The 22,560-nt window shown below is 60.1% G+C and overlaps 11 protein-coding genes across 11 annotated transcripts; 4 read left to right on the top strand and 7 right to left on the bottom strand.

The window, feature by feature from the left end:
* Positions 1-824: 824 nt before the first annotated feature.
* On the top strand, positions 825-3,033 carry V1518DRAFT_329569 (Bromodomain-containing protein). Its single transcript, XM_066901167.1, has 2 exons — positions 825-1,110; positions 1,165-3,033. The coding sequence occupies exons 1-2, from the start codon at positions 1,052-1,054 to the stop codon at positions 2,936-2,938; spliced, it is 1,833 nt and encodes a 610-aa protein (XP_066758397.1). The 5' UTR covers positions 825-1,051; the 3' UTR covers positions 2,939-3,033.
* Positions 3,034-3,212: 179 nt separating this feature from the next.
* On the top strand, positions 3,213-4,078 carry V1518DRAFT_375439 (Golgi transport complex subunit 5-domain-containing protein; the record flags this gene model as incomplete). The annotated part of the gene is made up of 3 exons (XM_066901501.1): positions 3,213-3,470; positions 3,533-3,812; positions 3,894-4,078. 3 exons carry the CDS (start codon positions 3,213-3,215, stop codon positions 4,076-4,078), a joined length of 723 nt encoding a protein of 240 aa, XP_066758396.1.
* A 61-nt stretch (positions 4,079-4,139) lies between these two features.
* On the bottom strand, positions 4,140-7,658 carry V1518DRAFT_419416 (rab-GTPase-TBC domain-containing protein). The gene has a single exon (XM_066904759.1). It carries the CDS (start codon positions 7,358-7,360, stop codon positions 4,286-4,288), a length of 3,075 nt encoding a protein of 1,024 aa, XP_066758395.1. The 5' UTR covers positions 7,361-7,658; the 3' UTR covers positions 4,140-4,285.
* Positions 7,659-8,528: 870 nt separating this feature from the next.
* Positions 8,529-9,506, bottom strand: V1518DRAFT_428385 (beta-lactamase-like protein; the record flags this gene model as incomplete). The annotated part of the gene is made up of 2 exons (XM_066906089.1): positions 8,529-8,714; positions 8,781-9,506. 2 exons carry the CDS (start codon positions 9,504-9,506, stop codon positions 8,529-8,531), a joined length of 912 nt encoding a protein of 303 aa, XP_066758394.1.
* Positions 9,507-9,979: 473 nt separating this feature from the next.
* Positions 9,980-12,338, bottom strand: V1518DRAFT_419413 (major facilitator superfamily domain-containing protein). Its single transcript, XM_066904758.1, has 2 exons — positions 11,746-12,338; positions 9,980-11,686 (listed from the first exon to the last, which is right to left on the bottom strand). Exons 1-2 carry the CDS (start codon positions 12,068-12,070, stop codon positions 10,464-10,466), a joined length of 1,548 nt encoding a protein of 515 aa, XP_066758393.1. The 5' UTR covers positions 12,071-12,338; the 3' UTR covers positions 9,980-10,463.
* A 316-nt stretch (positions 12,339-12,654) lies between these two features.
* V1518DRAFT_419411 (major facilitator superfamily domain-containing protein) lies at positions 12,655-14,710 on the bottom strand. Its single transcript, XM_066904757.1, has one exon. It carries the CDS (start codon positions 14,670-14,672, stop codon positions 12,978-12,980), a length of 1,695 nt encoding a protein of 564 aa, XP_066758392.1. The 5' UTR covers positions 14,673-14,710; the 3' UTR covers positions 12,655-12,977.
* A 563-nt stretch (positions 14,711-15,273) lies between these two features.
* On the bottom strand, positions 15,274-15,954 carry V1518DRAFT_406451 (uncharacterized protein; the record flags this gene model as incomplete). Its single annotated transcript, XM_066901953.1, has 1 exon — positions 15,274-15,954. The coding sequence occupies one exon, from the start codon at positions 15,952-15,954 to the stop codon at positions 15,274-15,276; it is 681 nt and encodes a 226-aa protein (XP_066758391.1).
* Positions 15,955-17,203: 1,249 nt separating this feature from the next.
* On the top strand, positions 17,204-19,084 carry V1518DRAFT_419408 (uncharacterized protein). The gene has a single exon (XM_066904756.1). It carries the CDS (start codon positions 17,430-17,432, stop codon positions 18,936-18,938), a length of 1,509 nt encoding a protein of 502 aa, XP_066758390.1. The 5' UTR covers positions 17,204-17,429; the 3' UTR covers positions 18,939-19,084.
* On the bottom strand, positions 19,044-20,328 carry V1518DRAFT_419407 (putative ABC transporter ATP-binding protein). The gene has a single exon (XM_066904755.1). The coding sequence runs from the start codon at positions 20,028-20,030 to the stop codon at positions 19,131-19,133; it is 900 nt and encodes a 299-aa protein (XP_066758389.1). The 5' UTR covers positions 20,031-20,328; the 3' UTR covers positions 19,044-19,130.
* Positions 20,278-21,656, top strand: V1518DRAFT_419405 (uncharacterized protein). Its single transcript, XM_066904754.1, has one exon. It carries the CDS (start codon positions 20,403-20,405, stop codon positions 21,552-21,554), a length of 1,152 nt encoding a protein of 383 aa, XP_066758388.1. The 5' UTR covers positions 20,278-20,402; the 3' UTR covers positions 21,555-21,656.
* V1518DRAFT_419403 (uncharacterized protein) lies at positions 21,603-22,559 on the bottom strand. The gene is made up of 2 exons (XM_066904753.1): positions 22,195-22,559; positions 21,603-22,139 (listed from the first exon to the last, which is right to left on the bottom strand). Exons 1-2 carry the CDS (start codon positions 22,497-22,499, stop codon positions 21,644-21,646), a joined length of 801 nt encoding a protein of 266 aa, XP_066758387.1. The 5' UTR covers positions 22,500-22,559; the 3' UTR covers positions 21,603-21,643.
* Between the last annotated feature and the right edge of the window lies 1 nt (position 22,560).

Genomic DNA, 22,560 nt, shown 5'->3' with positions numbered 1-22,560 from the left:
AAAAGTGCGTTGTTTTGACCCTGTGCCAAGTTGATTGTGGCAAACGCGATGACGACGCGAATGAGCTTGAGCTAATAAAACGTGGTTCCAGGCAGCTGATCTACGTGCATGCAGGACGACGAGGATGAACAGGATGCTGGACTGAACTGTTGACTGATTTATTCTTACTGACTCTTTTGCTGAGGGCGTGATGAGGGAATTGCTAACTGTGCAGAGAGCTCTCTTGGAGCGCGCTAGTTCACGACGGACTACTACTTGTCCGCTTGACTAGATGGGGCGGTAAGAATGGCACGCTCAGTACGCTGGTCCAGAAGTTTCGTTGCAACCATGGACTCTACCGTAGATCACTGTCATGAGTTGGTTACGGACTAACTGGGTGGTCGCCGGCTGCGGAATTACTGGCAGGTCATGATGATTGACACTCGACATCCGCTGATACAACGGCAGTAGCGAACGATTAACGAGACCGACTACGACTTGCGACACCACCTGCAGATGCAACGGAGGGTGTTTGTTGTGCAGACTACCTACAGTGGCGACCTTGAGGGGATCGCTGGGCGGCACCAGCTGTTTGGGTGCGAAGTTGAGTGGGTACATGTGTTGATCCGAGTATGGATACGAGGACTGCCGAGCACGAGACGAGTACGAGGCGGAAGGGCCCGTGTTCGCGTGAGCGATATTTTTTGTGATCCGCTTGGACTAGCCAGGGGCTGTGCTGTGTGATCCACGCGTGAGCGAGTACGGATCGAGCGTGGCGCAAGCCTCCTGTGGTGTGTGCGTGCTGGCGTATACGCGGGCGGGACGGTTGCTGCGCGGAGGCCAGTGTGGCGCGACCAATGAGCGGGGCGGACCGGGCCGGCAGTGCGCCTCGCAGCGGAGGGCAATAAAAAGCGGGCAGTTCCCGTGAGCGGTCATCGTCGCCGTCCGCTGCCCGCGTGAGCCCTAGCCCCAGCCCCAGCCCCGGTCCGCACGCAGCCCTAGCCCTGGCACTGCGCGCTCATATCCCGTGCCCACTCGCCGCTTCTCTTTTCTCTTTCTCTTCACGGCACTCATGGACCCCGTTGCCCCCACGCACCCCGCTCCTGCCAACGACGTGGACATCGGTGACAGGTGTGTTTTTTTGCTTGTTGTTAGTTTGAGATTATGTGCTGACAAGTCTGCCAGCGCTCGCGTCCCCCTCGATCTGAAGGCTCCCGCCGCCGGCACCGCGCCTCTCTCCCCTCCGATCCCCTCACCGCCGCTCACCCACTCCGAGTCCATTGCTAATGGTTCCGCCGACTCTGCGTCCCTCCCCGAAAAGCACTTTGCCTCTGACGAGGGAGAACCGCCCGCCAAGCGCGTTAAGTCCGAGCACGACGACGACGAATCCGCCGTCGCGTCAGACATTATCGGCTCGTCATCGTCTGGCCCTATCCCGAAGCACCAATCGAAATTCGCGCTTTCAATGTTACGGTCCTTGAAGCGGCTGAAGGATGCGTATCCCTTCCTGGTACCGGTCGACCCGGTCAAGCTCAACATTCCTGACTACCCGACCATCATCACTACTCCAATGGATCTCTCGACCATGGAGAAGAAACTTACCGGTGGCGAATACTCCTCTATCGATAGCTTTGTCGACGATTTCGGCCTCATCGTGAGCAACTGTGTTCGATACAATGGGCCCGAATCGAAGATAGCCGAGATGGGCAAGAATCTCAGAGCTTCGTTTGATCGTCAGCTCAAACAAATGCCGCCAGTCGAAGTTGCGAAGACTGACGTCGTTGGTGGCAAACGGAAGAAGAGCATGTCGCGGCCAGAGGATTCGTTCGCGCTTACGCCATCTGGCATCCCCATTATACGGCGAGATTCGACGAACGAGAACAGCGGCCGTCCCAAGCGGGAGATCCACCCGCCACGACCGAAAGATCTTCCCTACAGCGAGGCCAAGCCGCGGCGGAAGAAATATGCGGCAGAACTAAAGTTCTGTGGGACCGTACTGAAAGAGCTGCAAAGCAAAAAGTACGAAGCGTTTTCCTACCCGTTTCTGCTCCCTGTCGACCCGGTGGCGCTAAACTGTCCAACTTACTTCCGTATAATCAAGAAGCCGATGGACCTAAGTACGATTCAGCAGAAGCTCAATAACAATCAGTATGAGACGGGCGACGAATTTGAGGAGGATGTGCGTTTGATGTTTAGGAATTGCTACAAGTTCAACCCCGAGTCCTCACCAGTGAATACAATGGGTCGCCGGCTCGAATTAGTTTTCGAAAAGAAGTGGGCCGAGAGGCCGGAACTGCCGCCGCCAGTGCGAGCCGAGTCGCCAGAGGAGTCGTCGTCAGAAGAGTCGGAGGATGAGGACATGAGCGACCAGGCAATCTCCAACCTTGAGCGACAGCTGGCGGACATGCAGAGTCAGCTACTCATGATGAAGAAGATGCAGAAGGACACGTCGAAGAAGAAGAAGAAAGACAAGGAGCATAAGCGGAAGAACAGTCTGACGAGCTTGTCTGGCAAGAAGAAAAAGTCCAAGACTTCGTCTGCAATCCCTAAGGAGATTCCGCATGTTTCATACGACATGAAGAAGGAGCTGTCGGAGAAGATAACAACACTTTCTGGTGCTAAGCTGACTCATGTCGTCAAGATGATCCACGAGTCTATGCCGCACCTGAAGAATTCGCAAGACGAGATTGAGCTCGACGTCGATCAGCTGGATCCGGTAACGCTAGTGAAGTTGTACAACTACGTGACAAAGAACTCTCCGGGTGCGGCGGTGAAGTCATCTCCTGCCGCGGTGACAAGCTCGGCGCAAAAGGCAAAGAAGAAAACGAAGGAGGAGCAGAAGAAGCATGTCGCGCAGCTGGAAAAGCAACTGAAGGCGATCCAGAGTCAGACTGCGGATTCCTCTGATGATGAGTCGTCGGATGACGATTCGGAGGAGTCGAGTTCTGAGGAGGAGTGATGTCGTATATATACTAGCGCGTGTGTTTGCAACAGGGTGTACAGGGTTGTTTTTTTCCGAGGCATGGGATGGCATTTGTTGTAGCGATGAGATTGTACGATAGGCTGCCATGGTCACGATATGGCTGGTAAATATATGTTAGCTGTAATAGTAGATATGCTGTGGAGATGTGTGTTCTGTTGGTTGTGATATGGTCCTGATGGGTCTTCGGAATAGCGCCGCGACGGTCCTCATCTTCACCGCCCCCTCCTACGGTGCCCATTCTCAAGTCACAATGACATCTACAACATCAGCAATCCTACCCGCTCCGTCATCTACCCTCCCTACCAATACTTTAGATGACGAAAACGATGAGGAAGATGAGTACATCGACTACCGCCTCTTCACGGCCCCCGACTTCGACGCTGTCGGATTCTGCAACTCGCTTGTGCTCGCGACGACCACCGCGACGGACACCCGCGTCGATCTTGGCGCAGCGCAGCAGCGCGTGCAGTTTGATCTTGAAGCGGTCGAGAAGAGTATCCACAAGGAGGTCAGATCCCCTCGCGCTTCTCTGTTCCTGGCGCCACAATTAACAACACGCCCTGATCCCAGGCCGTCGAGAACCATTCCGCACTGATTGCCCACGCTTCAACCCTCTCCGTCGCCTCCACCGTACTCTCTACGACTTCTGCTGCCCTCGAGACTGCGACTGCGTCTTACACCCGCCTCGAAAGCGAAGTCCTCCGTCCCTACAACACCGCGCTCCCGGTCTACACGGCGCTCACCAAAGTCCATGCCGCCGCGAACTTGCTCCGCGGACTCGCGTGGCTCGTGTACATCGTGCGCCAGGTATGTGCATTCCAGCAACAAGCACTCAGCGCAGCTGCCGCCGGTGTGCCGCCATCTTCCATCACGAGCCCGTCTGCCGCCGGCGCGAGTACGCCGACCGGACAGGCGCGGAAGCCGCTCCCAGCCCCCGCGCAGCTCTCCGACGCCACTCGCGCTGAGATCGCGCGCGCAAACGCACGCGCGGCACGCGCATTTGCAGAGATGACGAAGCATCTGCAGACCTTTCCGAGACTGCGCACACTGCGTGTCGTCAGCGAGCTCGAGCATGCCGTGCGGAATAGTAGAGAGACCGGCATGCCCCTACGGTGAACCAAACTACAACACAGAGAAAACTAGGGTATATATACGGCGTTTTGCTCATATTAGCTGATGAAGGAGGGAGAGGAATAGATGAATTCTGTCTATATCATTACAACAGATGCAACCACTTTTTTTGTTTGGACAACCACCACACCTCACATAACGCCATTTAATATGAAACAAAACAATATGCCAAAACAAACATCCCAAAACCAATTAGAAATCCAATTCATCCTCCATATTCTGGATTTCGACTTTCCGCCGCGCCTTGACGTCATCGTCCCGCACCTGCGTACGCAGCGAGTCCGCAAGTCGGATCAAACCCTCGATGCTGATCGGCCGTGCCGCCATGTCCTTCATGAATGAGTACACCTCGGCTGCGGACCGAAGCGCGAGAAGTTGCTTGCTGGACACGCGGAACAGCGCGAGTGCGACACGGAATAAGTAAGGCTCACCCTCGAGACAGATGAACACGTCCCAGACGCGGAACAACACCTCGGCGGGGAGGCAATCAGTGAAGCATGACAAAAACCAGTTAAATGTAATGGCCTCGATATCCACGCCTAAATCGTTGTCGAGATGGTCGTACAGCTTGGGTTGGAGTTCCCGGAGATAAGCCTTGAGTACACGCTGATCGGCGCGCGATGTCGTTAGCGGCGGCGAGAAGTAGCCTTCCGGGAGCGTTTTCTCAATCAGCGACACGAACGACCAGAACGCGTCTTCCTCCGTCGGATGCGTAAGCAACAGCGTCGCCGCAATCATGTTCATGCCTTGGCAATACCCGATCTTCGGATTCCGTCGACTGAACGCTAGCAACACTCGCTTCAACTTCGGCACACCTGGCCCTTTCCCCCCGAAAAACACGTTCGAAGGCATCGTCCGAAACAGATCAAGATCGATCTGCGCGCACGCTTCCGCCTCAGTAGCACTCACGTCGCCGGTCGTTTCCGCGTTAACAAGCTCGTCGTACTCACCCGGCACCTTGACGCTGTCCGCGCCGCCGCACTCTGACCAGATCTTTGAGCGGTACACAACGGGAATGCCGCCCAGCACAAGAGCACGAAACTCTTTATACCGAGAGCGTCCGTTTAGGTACTTGTTCCCACTCAGCGCGCGTCCGTAGAGTCCAAAGACCTCGCCAGACTCGAGCATCATCGTCGGAATCGCGGCCGATGCGCTACCGTCGCCACCGACACCACTCAGTTCGCTGATCTTCCGCAAGAACTCGTCCCATCGGGACTTCTGTGCACGCTGTAGTGAATCATGGAGATCTGTCAACTGTGCGAGGAGAGTGCGAACGGTCTCGAGCGGGTCTTCCTTCTCCATTGCTGCCTCTTCCCTTTCCAAGTCGCCCGATGTAAGCGATGCACCTCTCTGTTGCTGTTGCGAACCGCCTACAAGGTGAGCGGGTTCAGGCTTGCTAAGGCTGTCGCTTCCCTCTTCCGTAGAAGGAGGCCGCGGTGGCGCCGACGGCTCGCGATCAAAAAAGTCGTCGAAATTATCCAAAAAGCGAGCGCCGACGGATACCACCGATGCCCCAGTTTCTGTAGGTGGCAGTACCGGCTTGTGGTGCGTATCGTAAATGAATCCAAACCTGTCCGTCAGCAAGTATGTATCCTCGGACCTGTAGTGATCGTTCCATGACTGCAGTAGTGTAGGCGGCTGGATACTCTGCGGTACAATATTTTCCAACTCCACTGGTCCCGCATTCGGTGGTAGCACGCCGCTGTCGACTTGTGTGTGGGGTATGTGGTGAAGTAAATGCGAGTCCGGTAGGTGCTGTGAGATCAGCGACGTCCGCCCGTGTAAGTATGTGGCAGTTGGGTAGAACGCAGAAGACTCAGCAGGGAACCGCATACGCTCGTGGCCCAGTTTCTCATCCATGCTTCCATCTGGATTCCGCCAAGTGGTTGGTCGCGAGTTAACGTGTTCGCGGATCCCGGACTTTTTGGGACTCTCGGAAGTGCTAGCCGCGTTGGAGGGCGATTGCAGTGCGCTTCGGAACAAAGATGCTGGGCCGAATCCTTCGTCGTCCGATGTGTTGGCACTCGACGCGCGTAGCACTTCGTCGCCCTTCTCGTTGACCACTACTAGATCATCGTCGTCGGAGCTGCATGCAGCTTGTTCGCGATCGCTGTCATAATTGTCCCTAGAGTCTTCTGATTTACTGGTCATCGCTGCCGCAGCAGCCGTCGTTCGCCTGACAAAGTTGTTGACATTATTCCGAACCGCAGACGCAATATTTGATGATGATGAGGAGGTTGTCGACATGGCTGATTTTGATAAAGCATTCATGCGCGCTTCGTACGACCGACCACCATCGTCCTCATCATCTTCGTCTTCGTCATCCTCGTCTTCGTCCTCACCTGCTTCGTCGTCGGAGAATAGCGGTGGTGTGAGCTTCGAAACTCGCCTTGATGAGCCGCTTGCACTAGTTGCTGAGGTACCGGCGGACAAGGCCGTTGACACCGATAACGACTCTGCGCCTTCATCTTCGTCTGGCCGCCAAAAGAAGGGCAGGCGAAACGAAGACTTGGCCTTCCGCACCGGTCGCCGAAATGTGATCGGTTGTGTAACGTTGCTGCCGATTGACCCAACGCTTCCTGACGGCGGATGCAGCGCCGTCGACGTTGCTGCAGCTGCAGCGGCAGATTCAACTGCCTCGAGATTTCTCTTCTCCTCGAGTTGCTGCACGGGCACCTGCAGGACAAAATCAAGTTCATCTTGCGGCATCCCACGGGCGATGCACTGCTCGGCCAGCATGCGTAATTGCTCGTCGCGAACTTGAAGTGCATCACTAGCCACACGCAGTGCATGCACGCTGCCGGCAGCGCCTATCATCACAACAGTCTTTTCAAGCTCGCGCTCCGAGAGCAATGAGATGTCCGTTGTAGCGGAAAGCCCGAGCGCAGAGATGAGGGCGGATGAGGAGGGTGCGAGTAGTGGCGAGGTTCCTGTGAACGCTGGTGATGAAGGGTGTGGAATAGCGGTAGTAGTGGTCGTCGTCGTCGTCTTCGTTGTCTGAGATATCCGCGGTATGCTGGTGGATATTGACTTCGTAGTTGTAGAAGCGGCGGTGGCGCCAGAACGCGCAATGGGGCCAGTGGCGCCAGCACTACTACTGGAAGGAAATTTGCCAGAGGACGACGTAGACGATGATGATGGGAGAAACACAGCGCTAGACTGCGCGGGCGAGGGTACAGTTCGCAGTGTGTCGAAGTCGCGGAAGATAGAGTATGGTGAGTCGCTCGGAGCGTCCGACCGGCCTCGGACGGCGGCAGACGGCGGCATGGTGTAGCGACAGGGCACTCAAGCTCTCGGTGTGGCTGAATTCAATGCGTAACAAAACGAGCAGCTCCGCCAACAGCAGCGCGCAGAGCGTGCTGGTAGTAGAGTGTCGCGGTCTTGAGAGTGCCGTGGCTAGCGGGACGACGATGCGGGGAGTGCGTCGGCGGTATCCGCGACTGTGGGTATTTGTGCCTGCGCAACGACAGAGCAGTACGCCTGTGTATGCGTCGAGGCCGAGAGCGGGCCGGAGAGAGGAGGAAGGGGACGCCGGGAGACAGGCGGTGAACCGGCGATGGTGCTGGTGGTGGAGATGTTGTCAACGGCGTCGAGACCGCGCTATCTCAAGGGGCTCGTGTGTCCGAACTACGTGTTGGAACAGCGCGCAGAGCGCATTGTTTACGTGGATGGGACAGAGCTAAGGATGCTGCCGTTCAGAGGAGAAAGACTCCTCGCCGTTGGCAACTGAGGTCGCGGGGCTAAGCATCAAAGACTTCGGTATCGTCTTCGTGCAGACTTCAGTCATAACGAGCCAGGTTTGATACTCTTAAGCATCTGAGGGCAGCAAGTAGAATCAGACATACGAGAGCTGACCAGCAGCATGCAAGAAAGATTTAAAAAAAAGTGCACAGAATTTGTGGAGGACTGTCAGTTTGAGATGTAACAATTAGACTGGCCGACCATCAAGTAGAATTCCGTGGGGGGCGCGATACACAACTAAGGCTGAAGTCACTGTTGCAGCAATTTCAGCAGCCTCACCAAATTGGTACAGTCCTTGTACATAAATATATCACTAGATTATTCATTGAGATCAGATCGGCGCTAGTCCGTCTTGCCCATAATCACCATAGACCATTGACCAAGTACTCAGCTGATTCTCAAAAAACCCGTTCGGACACGCGTTAATAGCAGCCTGCTAGTTAACGAGCCAAGCTTCTGTTTGTATGGCAAAACTGCGTACTCGTCATGAATATCAGCAATGGCATTACAGTAAGCTGCCGCTTCTGAGAAGCACAAGTCCCTGCCTAGCTCGTAATACTAGGAGAGAGCACGTACGGGACGCACAAAAATGCTGGCCAGGATAGTCACAAGTACTGAACAGTATTGTACGTCAATATCTTCAAAAAATGATGCAATTGCTAGGATACATGTGCAGTCCATAACAAGCTCTTTCTTACTCCTCAAGCATAGCGTGCTGCGTGTACCCCATGGATCGAACAAAAATCTTTGCACTTTCGAGCATTTTCGCTCGCGCGTTGGTCCATACATCGCGGCCGTCCCAGCCGCCGTGGACAACGTCAAAATCGATGTTTTTGACCGCATTCCAGATATGCAGCACGGCGTCAGGTGTCAGCGGGACCTGTAGATATCCAACTGTTAGCTTGAATGTGTGAGAAACGGACGGTACGCGAAAGATGCGACATACCATGTTGGGATAAGAGTACATAAAGGTGAAGCTGACAGTTCCTTGAAGTCTCACGCGCTCGCCGATGCCACTGAGCGCGACGGCGATAGAGTCAGCAACCAAAAGTGCCGTCTTCCCATTGCGCGATGGTGTCGGTGATTCGAACGCGCAGACTAGGGAGCCGTCGAAATGGCCACCGACACGGTGCACACTGATTCCTGGTGCGAGCTCGAGCACGTCTTTGTCGAAGAACACTTGGACAGTCGGCGCTGGACGCATGACCCATGGTCTGTCTTTGGTGGTAAGGTATACAGGACAGCGAAATGCCTCAGCCCATTCGACGTGGGTGGAGTAGAAGTGCGGGTGCGAAATCACCATGGCGACCAGCGCGCGATCGCCGAGGAGCTGCTTGATATCGCGCACAGTAGCGTCATCGATGAACGGGATACAGTCCCACAACACCGCGGACTTGCCGTCGGATGAAAACAGCAAAATCGCGCGTTGGGAAATGCTGAACGACGGCAGCGTGCGAATGAAGTGCATGTTCGGATCGTGCGGGTTCGGCTCGATCACGTTGCGGTAGCGGTGCGCGGAGTCGCGCAGGCCGCGCAGCGTCGTCCATGCCTGACCGGACGCGGGAACCCACTGTCGCGGGTCTTCGCAGATCGGGCATATTATTGGTTGCGAGGCGGACGGGAATTGTGTGGCGCAGGTCGCGCAGAGCGCGTAGTCGAGAGAGGTGGACATGCCGTCGACGCACGGCGGTGGGGCTTTGAGAAACGACGACAAGGACGACAACGATGTCGACACCAGAAATGAAGCAGCCAGAGTCTTAAGATACGCAACGCCGTCCAGCAGACGACTCGTATATAGAGACAAGAGAACAGCAGCTGCGGTAGGAGTAAATTGAAGGAGTTGCCCGAGCTGCGACTCCGCCCCGCACGTTCCTGTCCTCTTCTTCGACTACGTCATCGCATCTTGACCTCCGCGCTTCCAACGTCTCCGCCGTAGACTGTTCCGCTGTTCAGCTGTATTGGCGATATCTACACATCTGCGAATACCGGGCCAGAGTTCTGACTAAACGTCCCTGATGGCTGCCGATATTCGGACAAATGCAACTCCTGCACCAATCCCTGTGTTCCCAGGTCGATCTGATGATGATCTGATCCGACTGACTCTATGCTGCCATACGTATCTTCTTCTAACTGCTATGTTCTCCAGCCGAATTCACACTCTATGACACACCCACGTATTCCGAAGAAAAAATTTTTTTTTTATTTTTAGAACGCTCAACCAAAAACGCAGCAGAAGCAAGCAGAATCAGAACAACGCAACACAAGAATATATCAGACGTGATCTTCCCCTCGACCGCCCACATTCAGCCTCCTCACCAGCACGCGGACTCGCCAAGACCGAGAGCCACCGCTGATTTCACGCATATGTATGTATATGCAGCGCCATGATGGCATGTCTCTCCAGACATCTCGCGACACGTCTTGTATCGCGAGAGCGCTATAGCGCGCAAGTAACAATTCATCAAACGCAAACACAACGCCGACGGTGCGATATCGGGCTGTTCGGCTTTGCGCGTGTGTAGCAGTACAGCGCAAAAACGCGAATTCGTCAAGACGAATGCCTCATTAGACAGAGGACTTCTAGAGAAGAATAACCAGACAAAGTCCAGTCGCTGCTGTGAATATGCACTTATCCGGCTCGTGCAAAGCGACGACGCATGGCAAAACCAACAAGTCCGGATACAGCGCCGCCAGCCATAACGATAGCGCCGGAGTACGCCTGCATGCCGGTAAAGTTGCCTGTCTCGCCAACAATGCTGCCAGCGAGCGGCAGCGCGCCAAGCGAGGCGAACGAGACGATGCCGGAGACCGCGCCCATATGAGTTCCGATGGAGCGGGGCGACGGGCAGAGCTGTGCGACGAGAACGGGGTATGTCGCAAGCACGCCGCCGGAGAAAAAGCCGTACGCGAGCGCGATAACGATGTATGCCGGCAACGGCGAGGCGGCGCCGTCGTAGTAGCGGGAGAGCAAGCCCCATGCCGGGAACGCGACGGCGCCAGTACCGGTAGCGACGGCTGAAAAGGCGAGGAACTTGTTTGTGACCAGGTCGACGCAGACGCCAATGCCGATACCACCGATGAGCGAGCCGACATTGAGATACGCAACAAGTCTGAACGCTTCAGCTGTGGGCACGCCAGCCATGATGGCAGTCGTAGAGAGGAACGCCATGGGTACGAAGATTCCGGCGTAGATGAAGAACATCGCGCCTGTAAAGAGAGCAAAAAGAGGGTCGCGAAACGGACGCACGTAGAACTTGGTGAAGCCGAATGGCTGGCGACCCACGGGAGGTAAGCGTGGACGCGTAGTCAAGGCACAGATTACACCGAGTCCACCAATGACAGACGCGACGACGACCATGCCGTGCGTGAATCCCATGTCTCCGCTGCCAGCACCGAAGAATCTGCCGGTGATGAGAGAAAGAACGATTGCACCGACCGAAGAGCCGCAGCTCGCGACTCCGAACGCGACACCACGATAACGTGAGAACCAGGTCGAGAGCGCGTAGGTGCTTCCGTAGAACAAGCACGCTGCACCGAAACTCGCGCACAAGCTCTGAAGGAGAACGAACTGGTAGTACTCAGTCGCAAACGCAGTGCCCAGGAGTCCGAAGAACATGAACAACGCGCCAGGGAAAGTGAGCACGCGCGGGCCAAACATGTCGATGATTCTGCCGCAGAGCAACCCGGAGATAGACACCACGAACGATTGGATGGAGCCAATCCAGGATACAGTCGAGGGCAGCATGAGAGAGAGCTGATGGGTCTGGTAGTACGCCAGCATGATGCCGATGGTGTTGAGGAATCCAAAGCAACAGAACTGCGCACAGAAGCCACCGATCACAGAGAGCCAGGCTGCGTGCAGTTGTTAGTAGTCTATCGCGCAAGCCCAGCAAGTACACGGACAGACATACGACGGAAGCCGACATCAGGCAACAGCTCTTCATCAGTAAAGTCTGTATCGCAGACGAAAGTCTGGTAAGTCGTGTGCTGAGGATGGGCGGCGGCTGCGGCTGCGGCGGCAGCGGCGGCAGCGGCGGCGGCCTTCTCGTCCACGAGTGTGACGGCGTCAGGGTCAAAGCCAGAATCACCGTCATCGTCGTAGGCGTCGAGCGCAAGAGAAGACACCATGGAGAGATGATCTGCAGCGGAGTTGGCGCAGAGGGTGCTGGAGGAGGTGGGGAGAGTGTTGTAGTCGTGGTGCTCCGGGTTGAGCCAGTAGTCAAACAAGCGGACCATTGCAGCGATGGGACGCGTGGGATCAGACAGAGAGCGTACAGCAGCAGGGTATGAGTGGGAGATATAGAACAGCGCGCGTGCGTCCCAGGAGATCTCCGCGGCGCCCGGCGGAGGGCCCAGGGGAGACGTACGGCGAAGGCCGCAGCCCTCGGGCTGAGGCCCGCGCTGCTGTTGTCGCTTCGCACCGCTTCTGGAGCATAAGTGACGCGCGTCGAGGCTGGGCGGCAGCGGGACCTGCCATAGCAACGCACAGTCAGCGAGGCCGCTGTGCTGCCCGCTCGATAGTGACATGCGCTGCGTCGATATTGCGCATGGCGCCGGAGCTGAGCCGCATCTCGCCGGAGGGCGGCCGCCGAGTTAGACTCGGCGCTAGCACGAGGGTGTGCGAGTGTAGGTTTTCTAAATGAACGCGCTAAACTCTTGGAAGGCAAGGGCCTACTGAATCTGGAGAAACGTCGCAAGCCTATGCCACAGAGTAGGGCCCGTGCGACATCGCGGTTCCAGGCACGCGCGTCGCCGGCCAGTTCTTCGGTTCTGCGCCGCTCGCTGCGGTCTGTCGTCGCCGTGGCGGGGGAGCCTCCGGGCTCGGGCTCGCGGGGGGATATTAAAGCCTGCGCGGCGCGGCTGAGACTTGGATATATATATGACGCAGCCGCGGTGATTTGTCAGAGGCGCGAGCGGTGACGACATGGTCTGGCTTATCTGGCCGCCCGCAGGCGTCCCTCCGCAACTTGCGTACACGTCCGCGCGCGCGCGGTGTTCGATAGTCTCGCAGATATGTGATGCCATGCTCCAGATGCGTTTATTGATGCACCAACCACCTTCCCAACTCCAGCCAAAAATATAAGTCTAAAGTGATAACACAGCGAAATGAAAAAACGAATACTACTGCGGTCGTAGAGTTTTTTTATTCGCGGGCAAAGATGTTGCCGCGGGTGGCATGGGCCTTGGCGAGGAGAGCGATACCAGCGCCCCCCAGCATGGCCACGCCAGCGTAGATCTGCATGCCGCCAAAGTTGGGGGCGGTCGCGTCCGAGCCGACAATGGCGCCGGCGACGGGCAGGGACGCCAGCGCCGCGAACGCGATCGCGGCGGACAGGCTGCCGAGACGCGTGCCGATCTCCGTGACGGGCGAGATCTGGGCCACGAGCGCGGGGTACATGGCGAGAACGCCGCCAGACGCAAAGCCATATGCGATGGAGACGAGCACGATGACGCCCTCGGACTCGGAGAGGTACCAGAGCGGGAACGCGATGAGGCCGGAGAGCAGGGTGACGAAGAAGAAGACGGAGAACTTGCCGATGCGGTCGGAGGCGATGCCGGAGAAGAGACGGCCAGCGAAAGAGCCGGCGTTGAGGAAGGCGACGAGGTGGAATGCAGACCGGAGAGAGAGACCGGAGGACACGGCATGAGTGGCGATGAAGGCGAAGGGCACAAACAGACCCAGGTAGGTGAGGGTGAGGGAGAAGGTGACAAGGGAGAAGACAGGGTCCATGTAGGGGCGGATGTAGAAATGCACAAAGCGGTAGGGCTGGCGGCCGGAGGGCGGAATGCGGGTGGTGGTGACAAGGGCGGTGAGGGCGGAGAAGAAGAAGAGCATGGCGGCCATGGCGTAGACGGCGGCCTCGAACGACACGGACGACGAGAGCGCGTCGAACATGAACGGCAGCGCGATGCCGCCGAAGGACGCGCCCGAGGCAGCGACGCCGAACGCGAGACCGCGACGGACATCAAACCACGTGGAAATGGCAGCGGTCGTGGCGTAGAACAGCGCGGACGCGCCAAGCGCCGAACAGACGCCCTGCGCGAGCACGAACTGGTAGTAAGACGTGCACGACGCCGTCGTGAAGACGCCAACCGTGAGGAGAACGCATCCGGGGATGGTGAGCACGCGCGGACCGTACATGTCGCAGATGCGGCCGGCCACGAGACCGCCGACAGCGAGGATGAACGTCTGGATCGAGCCAATCCAGGCGATTGTGGAGGGCGAGAGATCTGCCAGCTGGTGCGACTCGTAGTACGCCTGGAACACGCCGATGACGTTCATGTAGCCAAAGGAGCAGAACTGGGCGCAGAAACCGCCGAGAGCCGCGAGCCACGGCCGGTAGCCGACGTCGGCGCTGTACGTCGCGCGCTCCGACGCGTGCGTGTAGATGTAGTGGTTGTAGGTTGCGTACGTAGACGTCGTGCGGAAACGGTGCAGCTCCTCCGTCTCCTCCTCGTTGTCGTCGACTTTCCAGTACGGGTACTCCTGGCGGTAGTCGTGGCTGGTGTGCGCGCGAAACAGCGGCCGCAGCTCGTCGTCAAGCTCGTCCGCGTCCTCCTCGCCGTCCAGCAGCGGCCGGTCGAGCGCGCCGGTCGAGTATCGGCGCGCGTCGCCGCTGCCGAGCGTGTTCGTCGCGCTGCCGACGCTCGAGGGGAAGGTCAGGTAGGACATAGCTGCGGGATCGCGACAGGGGGGGCGCAGAAAAGGAAGACTGCTGGGCGCAGAACAAGCCACGGCATGGCAGGCTGCGCGGCACAGTATATATGTGGAGGGACGCTGTGTTGTTGGTGTACTGAAGAACTTCGTCAGCCGCACGACACCGAGACCGTCGGACATGGCCGAGCGCGAGTTCGGCGGCGGAGGCCGGCGCAGAGGGTCACGGGAGGAGGAGCTGGGTGGCCGGCCTCGTCGTGCTCGCTACGGACCACTCGCTGCGCGTAGGCGTCTGCTGCCGTCGCCGCCACGGAGCGCGGGGCGCGACTGGCAGCGCGCGATGTGCGCGGGGCGCGCGGCCCCGGCGGGCGCAGCCGGAGGACGGCGCGGTGCGCCGCGGCGCGCACGAGAGAGCACGGCAGCAGGCGCGACCGGCGCCTGCTGGGCCGCCAGAGGTCTCCCGCGCGCGCAGGGCAGAGAGCCGTGGGTCGTGGGACCGCGACGCGCGCGTGGACGCGCGCAGATCAGCACTCGCGATGGCCGGCGTCCTGCTCAGGGGTCGCAGCGCACGCGCCGAGCCGCACTCGCTGCGGCACAGAAGCACGGGCGGAGCACCCTGTCAGAACGAAGAAGGCAGCGCGGAATACCCCACAGCCCGCGCGCAGCAGCCACGCGCGCCGGCCGAGGCGAGGGACGCTGGCGGCAGGAGGCGGCGGCGTGCGGGGGCGGGGCGCGGCGGCGGGTGCGGCCGCGCCGCTGGCGAAGGCGCCGCGGAGCTCGCGAATCAAGGCGCCCGCCCGCCGTCGGAAGCACGCGCGGAAGCGTGCGCCCGCGGCCGCGCGCGGTCGACGCGGTTGCGGGCGCAAGTGCCGAGGCCGCGCGCGGCTTGTGCCGCGCGCGGAAGCCGGCCGCGCCGCAGCGGACCCGGGCGCAGCGCTGCCGCCAGCGCAGGGCCAGGCGGGCGGCCAGGCGGCGAGACGCACGGGAGCAGGGCAGAGCTCCGCCGGAGCGGTGCGATGTACAGGCGGCGCGGGGCGGCGCGGTCACGAGCAGCGACAGGACGGGCGCGCCGAGTCAGCGTCGTGTCTCCGGGGTAGCGCGGCGCCGCACAGGCAGCGGTGGGCTCGTGGCGGCGGGCGCGGAGGCCGGCTGCGGGGAGGACGGGCGGCCAGGCGGCACGGGCGAATGGCGCGCGGTCGCGGGGAGCAGCACGCAGGGCCGCGACGGCGGCGGCGAGCGCGCGAGCAGTGGGCGTCGCCGGCAAGTGCGCGCCGAACGCCGCCGCGTCCGCAGAGCACGGTGGACGAGCCCTGGGCCGTCGGAAGGATGCCAGGCGACAGTCCGCGATGCGGACGGCGGCGTGCGGTTGGGAGGCGCGCCGCCTGCGCTCCGCGCGCGCGCAGCAGGGCGCGTCGGCGCGCCCGCGACGGCCGCGAGCCGGCACGGCCGGGGGCAGCGGAGGCATTGTTCTCGACGCGCGCGTCGCGCGCGTGTGGGCGGCGGGGAGCACTACTCAAGGCGTGCGGATCGACAATGGGCGCGCGCTGATTCGCCCGGCGGGTGGTCGGCGGTGCTGGGCGCGGCCGGGTCAGGGCCAGGACGCGGCGGCGCAACTGCCGCGCCGTGATTGGCTGCAGCGGGGTGCGCCTGCGCAAGTGCGCAAACAGCGCGGCTCTATTTGGCCTGCAGACCTCTGGTGCGGCGCGCTAAACCGGGTGCGGGCTAGCGCGCTCAGCGCTGCGTGGCTCTGCCGCTGTGTTTTGTCCGGCGCACCGCGAATAAATATTGCGACCTGCTGGCTCCGTCTCGTGCGCTTCTTCGCCCCATCGCACCCGCACTCCCCCGCCAGTCCTCCTCCGCCACCGCCCCGCCGCGCCCGCCCCGGCTTTGCCTCGCCTCGCCTCGCCCAGCTCTGCTCCGCGCGCGCACCGCTAAGCCTCGCCTCCTCCCTCCTGCGCAATGCTCTTCGCTGCCCGTCCTTCCGTGCTCGCGGCCGTCCGCTCCGTATGTTCCCGCGCGCGCCGGCCAGACAGGTGCCGGCGACACCCTGCTGACTCTTCTTGTGCAGGGCGCTTCCGCCGCGCGCGCCGCCCAGCCGGTCCGCGCCCTCGCGACCATCGTCGACGAGAAGGTGCCCCAGAACAACTGGGAGAACGTAACTACCCCGCTTCCGAAGACCCCGACCACACGTGCGCGTAATGCTGATTCCTCATGCTGCAGCACTCCTTCCTGCCCTACGCCAAGAACGTGGAGATCCTTGAGATCGTCCGCAAGCGTCTGAACCGCCCGTTCACCCTCGCGGAGAAGATCCTGTACGGCCATCTCGACGACCCGCACGGCCAGGACATCGAGCGCGGTGTTTCGTACCTGAAGCTCCGCCCGGACCGTGTCGCTTGCCAGGACGCCACTGCGCAGATGGCCATCCTGCAGTTCATGTCCGCGGGCATGCCCACCGTCGCCACGCCGGCCACGGTCCACTGCGACCACTTGATCCAGGCGCAGATTGGCGGCGCCAAGGATCTGGCGCGCGCCATCGACATCAACAGGGAGGTGTACGACTTCCTGGCCACCGCATGCGCCAAGTTCAACATCGGTTTCTGGAGACCCGGTTCCGGTATCATCCACCAGATCGTCCTCGAGAACTACGCGTTCCCCGGCGCGCTGCTCATCGGCACGGACTCCCACACGCCCAACGCCGGCGGTCTCGGCATGCTCGCCATCGGTGTCGGCGGTGCCGACGCCGTCGACGTTCTTGCCGGCCTGCCGTGGGAGCTGAAGGCGCCCAAGATCATCGGCGTCAAGCTCACCGGCAAGCTCTCCGGCTGGACGACCCCCAAGGACATCATCCTCAAGGTCGCCGGCATTCTGACCGTCAAGGGCGGCACTGGCGCCATCGTCGAGTACTTCGGCGAGGGCGTCGACTCGCTCTCCTGCACCGGCATGGCCACCATCTGCAACATGGGCGCCGAGATCGGTGCGACCACCTCCACCTTCCCGTACAACGACCGCATGATGGAGTACCTGCAGGCGACGTCCCGCGGCTTTGTCGCTGACTACGCCGACAAGTACCGCTCGCTGCTCAAGGCCGACGAGGGTGCCACCTACGACCAGCTCATCGAGATCGACCTGAACACTCTCGAGCCCCACGTCAACGGCCCGTTCACCCCTGATCTCGCCACCCCTATCTCCAAAATGCGTGAGACCGCCATCAAGAACGACTGGCCGCTGCAGGTCCGTGTCGCGCTTATCGGCTCGTGCACAAACTCTTCGTACGAGGACATGTCGCGATCCGCGTCTATCGCCCAGGATGCGCTCGACCACGGTCTCAAGGCCAAGTCTCTGTTCACGGTCACCCCTGGCTCCGAGCAGATCCGTGCCACCATCGCTCGTGATGGCCAGCTCAAGGTTCTCGAGGAGTTCGGCGGTCTCGTTCTCGCCAACGCTTGCGGTCCTTGCATCGGCCAGTGGGACCGTCGCGACATCAAGAAGGGCGACAAGAACACCATCGTCTCGTCGTACAACCGTAACTTCACTGGTCGCAACGACTCCAACCCCGAGACTCACGCTTTCGTCACCTCGCCCGATCTCGTCACCGCGTTCGCCGTTGCCGGCGACTTGGGCTTCAACCCTCTCACCGACACTCTCAAGGACAAGGACGGCAACGAGTTTAAGCTCGCGGAGCCGCATGGCCTCGGTCTCCCCACCAACGGATACGACCCCGGCGAGGACACCTACCAGGCCCCCCCTGAGGACCGTGCCGCCGTCACTGTCGCCGTCTCGCCGACGTCAGACCGTCTGCAGCTGCTGCAGCCGTTCAAGCCGTGGAACGGTAAGGATTCCTACAACATGCCTATCCTGATCAAGTCCAAGGGCAAGACCACCACCGATCACATTTCCCAGGCGGGCCCGTGGTTGAAGTACCGCGGTCACTTGCAGAACATCTCCAACAACTACATGATTGGCGCCATCAACTGGGAGAACGAGAAGGCCAACACCATCCGAAACTACTACACTGGCGAGTACGACGGCGTCCCCGAGACTGCGATGTACTACCGTGACGTCAAGCACCAGCCGTGGGTTGTTGTTGGCGGTGAGAACTTCGGCGAGGGTTCGTCGCGTGAGCACGCTGCTCTGGAGCCCCGGTACCTCGGTGGCTTCGCCATCATTGCGCGGTCGTTCGCCCGTATCCACGAGACCAACTTGAAGAAGCAGGGCATGCTTCCTCTTGTGTTCAAGAACCCCGCTGACTACGAGAAGATCAACTTCGACGACACCATTGATCTGATCGGTCTCACCACTCTTACTCCTGGCAAGGACCTCAAGATGGTCGTGCACACCAAGAGCGGCGAGTCGTGGGAGACCGAGCTCACCCACACCTACAACGCTGAGCAGATCGAGTGGTTCAAGGCCGGCTCTGCTCTCAACAAGATGGCGGAGAGCCACAAGTAAGGAGGGTTAGAAGAATGGGCATTTTTGTTTTGAGAGTTTCTTTTTAGTTTCTAGTCGTATAATTTGTTTTGTGTCATGGAGAAGACTGAAAAAAAGTTCGATGAATAGGATGAACATCTATATGAATATATTATAAGTATAACTTACATTGGAGGGGAGGGCCCAAGACTATCTACAGCTTTTTTGTGCTCTCTAACGAGCGCGCGAAAGACGGAAGTACTCGTTGAAGGAGTTTGAGGCGAGTCCGCCGGTCTTGTCCATGGGAGCGATGTCGGACCACGTGAGACGCTTGATGTCCTGGCGGGCGCCGCGGTCGGCGAGATCAGCTTCAAGCCAGTGGAGCGCGAGGTTGAGCAGGAGCGAGTTGGGGTTCAGCGAGGAGACGCCGTTGGTAGGCGGGGCGAGGAGGTCAGCGTGGCGGGCGAGGATAACCGGGGTCGTGTCAGCGACGAGCAGGCGACCGAGGTGGAGATGCAGGATGTGGGACGGCCAGTCGGCGAGGCCGTCGAAGATGTGGGACGCGTAGACGACGGCGCAGGGACGAGACTCGGTTTCTGAGCGGAGGAAGGCGAGGAGACGCGCGCGGACGAGAACGTCGAGGTCGACGGTGACCTCGTCGAGCAGGAGCGTGTGCCACGGCCTTAGCAGGCCCATGACGAGCTGCACGCGTCTGCGCTCGCCGTCCGACACGGCGTTCATGTGCCACGAGAGATCGACGTCTAGGATCTCCAGCAGCTGGTCGCGGCGCTCGGGGTACGCGTCGCCGCCGACGGAGGCGAGCAGAGTCGGCACCGGCATGTCGTGGCGGACGACCGGGTTCGACGCCCACTCGGTGCCAAGGTACGTGATGCCTTCGACCGGCGAGCGGAAGGGGTCGACGCCGCGCAGCGAGATAGTGCCGGCGCGGGCGAGGGTGCGGCCCGCGAGAAGACGGAGCAGTGTTGACTTGCCCGCGCCATTTGCGCCGATCATGAGCGTGCGCGAGTGCGGCGGGAGGGAGAGGTTGAGGTCATGCAGACCGACGACGCCGTTGGGAAAGACGTATGTGAGTCCGCGGAGCTCGATGGCGGGGAGAGTGGACTCGTCAGCCATTGCGCGCCCGTGGTTGCTCTGCGAACGATGATAATGGGGTTCGAGTGGGCGCCGAAAGGCAGACAATTAAGATTCAGGGCCCGCTTTAAGCTCGGGCGGCAGAAGCTAAATGAGTCAGACGCTGGGAAGTACAATCCCCTGGCGCTGACGCGTGCGGCGCGGGAGTTCCTCGGCCCAGGGTTAGGGATCCCGCGCTGGCCCGCCGGCTCCGCGTCCGCGTCCGAGGCCGGCGCAGAGGAAGAAGAGCAAGTGCAGTCAGTTGAACACCGAAGCGACGAGGCGCGAAAAGAGGGGCGCCGACCGACGGAAACGCGCTGCGACACGAGAACAAAGACGTAGTTCTTATACCCCGGACCCGCCCCGCCCCCGCCAATGCCCCCGCCGCCCCGCCCCCGCCATCCGCCGCCTCTCCTCCCCCTTCTCCGCGCCCTCGCGCCCTCGCCGCCCCCAGCGGCCTCATCCTTCCTCAATCCCAGCCGTCCGATGGACCCCGTCCCGCACGACTCCTCCTCCGCGTCCTCCGCTGGCGCGGCAGCTGGTGCACCGCCACCCGCCGTGGCCGCCGGCCTCGGCACGGCCTCCAACCCAGCCGCGGCACCGTCCACCGGAATCAATACCACCGCGCCGCCGCCACCGCCGCCGCCGCCACTGGTCTGGCTCATCACCGACGGCGCCTCTGCCACCGGCGTCGACCTCGCGCGCGAGGTCCTCGCGCGCGGCCACCGTGTCGCGCTCGGCTGTCGCGCCGAGGTCCCCCCCGCGAGCTTGTCTGCCTTACGCGCCGAGCACGGCCCGGACTATGTTCTCGTGCTCGAACTCGACCCGCGAAATCGACCACTGTGTCAAAGTGCGCTCGCGCAGGTGCAGCTCGTGTGGCGACGCGTGGACGTGGTCGTGCTGTGCGGTGCTGCGCGGTCAGTTGTCGGAACGCTCGAGGAGTCGTCTGAGTGGCATCTCCGCGAGCAGTTCGAAGCCAGCTTCTACGGGCCCGTAAATCTCATAACCACTTTTCTGCCGACCCTGCGACGGCAGCTCGCGGGGCATGTGGTCTGCGTCACCGGGATCACCGGGCAAATGGGCACGCCTGCGCTCGGCCTTGTCTCCGCCGCCGCGCACGCACTCGAAGGATATCTCGAGGCGCTCGCGTTCGAGGTCGCGCCGTTCAACGTCAAGGTCTCCATCGTCCAGCCCTCGCTCGAGGCATCAGTGCTGTCCGCACCAGTCGCCTTCACGAAGCAGCTCGAGCACTACAAAAACACTGTCTCTGCCACCGTCCGCGCCATGCTTTCCTGCACTGATCTCGCGCCGGAATTACTCGTGAAAGACACCGTGTATGCCATCACGAGTATAGCCGGGATTGATAATCCGCCGTTGCGCATTGTGGCTGGCGCAGAGGCTATTGAGCAGACACGGGATAAGCTGCGCACGGTTTCGGAGGAGATGGAGGACATGCTCGAGGTGTCCTATGCCGCTGATGCAGACCCGCTCACCGAGGCGCAGCGACGCGAGCTGGCGGGCGAATAGTCGTAGACGGTTGCGGGCATGTGGGAGTTTGGAGTTGTTTACGCTGCATTGGTGGGGTTCGCATTTCATTCTGTATACTAAATGCATGATTATGATGATTCTTCTGTTTGTGCACCTGTCGCGGTGCTTGTCACTGGCGGCTGTACTCGTCCAGCGGACGCAGACCGCCGCCGCTTGAGCAGATTGTCAAGTCGGCGATTTCGCTTCTGCGCGATGCTGAGCTCCCGCACGTCTTCCGCGGACGGTTGCATGAATGTTGGTACTGTGGGTCGGGCCGGGGGGGCCATGCAGGACGCAAGTCTATGTACGGTCTGCAGCGTAACAGCTTTGATGGCAAGCCTATGGGGTATTACTTCGGGTCTTCGCCTGTAGTCGCTGTCATCAATATAATCCGTCTCAGAGGCAATTGAAATCATTGACGCAAATATTATCACACCCTCATCGTCATCGTCACTGGCCTTGGCTCGTCCGTCGTCGCGATACACTAATTTTGTTACGATTCCATGCCGCGAAGTGGCATCACCCTTTGCATCGATGCCTAGTTGTGAACCGAGGTATGTTGAGACCGCGTCGTCGTTTGTGTAACTTTAAGTGTCTTAGCAGAGGCTTAGAAGAGAGCAAGGGGACGACGGCGACGTACACATCCATGATGCATGTGGCCCGCGCTACCATCCAGTATCGCACACGACTGAGATCAACGCGTGCAACAGCGCGGAGTGCAACTGCGTCATGCACTGTCCTGCGAGAGGGGCTCAAAGGTTGCGGTGTAGAGGTACCTGCGGCGGATGAGCCGCCTGTGTCTCTCTTCTTACGCGACGTAGTGATGCGACGCTGGGCACGTCCCCATAGCTCGATCTCGCGCAGTTCGAGGTTCTCTTCAGCAGTCGATATGCCCGACAAGTCTAACGGTCCGCGCCAGACACGTGTGGCCGATGGTCCCAGCATGACTTGCTGTGTGCGATTGAGCTGACTGTTGACATCGCTCTCTATCCATCCATATTCACGG

Source organism: Limtongia smithiae (genome assembly GCF_038497785.1).
Source record: "Limtongia smithiae strain NRRL Y-17922 unplaced genomic scaffold V1518scaffold_9, whole genome shotgun sequence".
Lineage (NCBI taxonomy): Eukaryota > Fungi > Ascomycota > Lipomycetes > Lipomycetales > Lipomycetaceae > Limtongia > Limtongia smithiae.
Note: the sequence above shows the minus strand (reverse complement) of the source record. Positions and strands in the feature narration are given on the sequence as shown.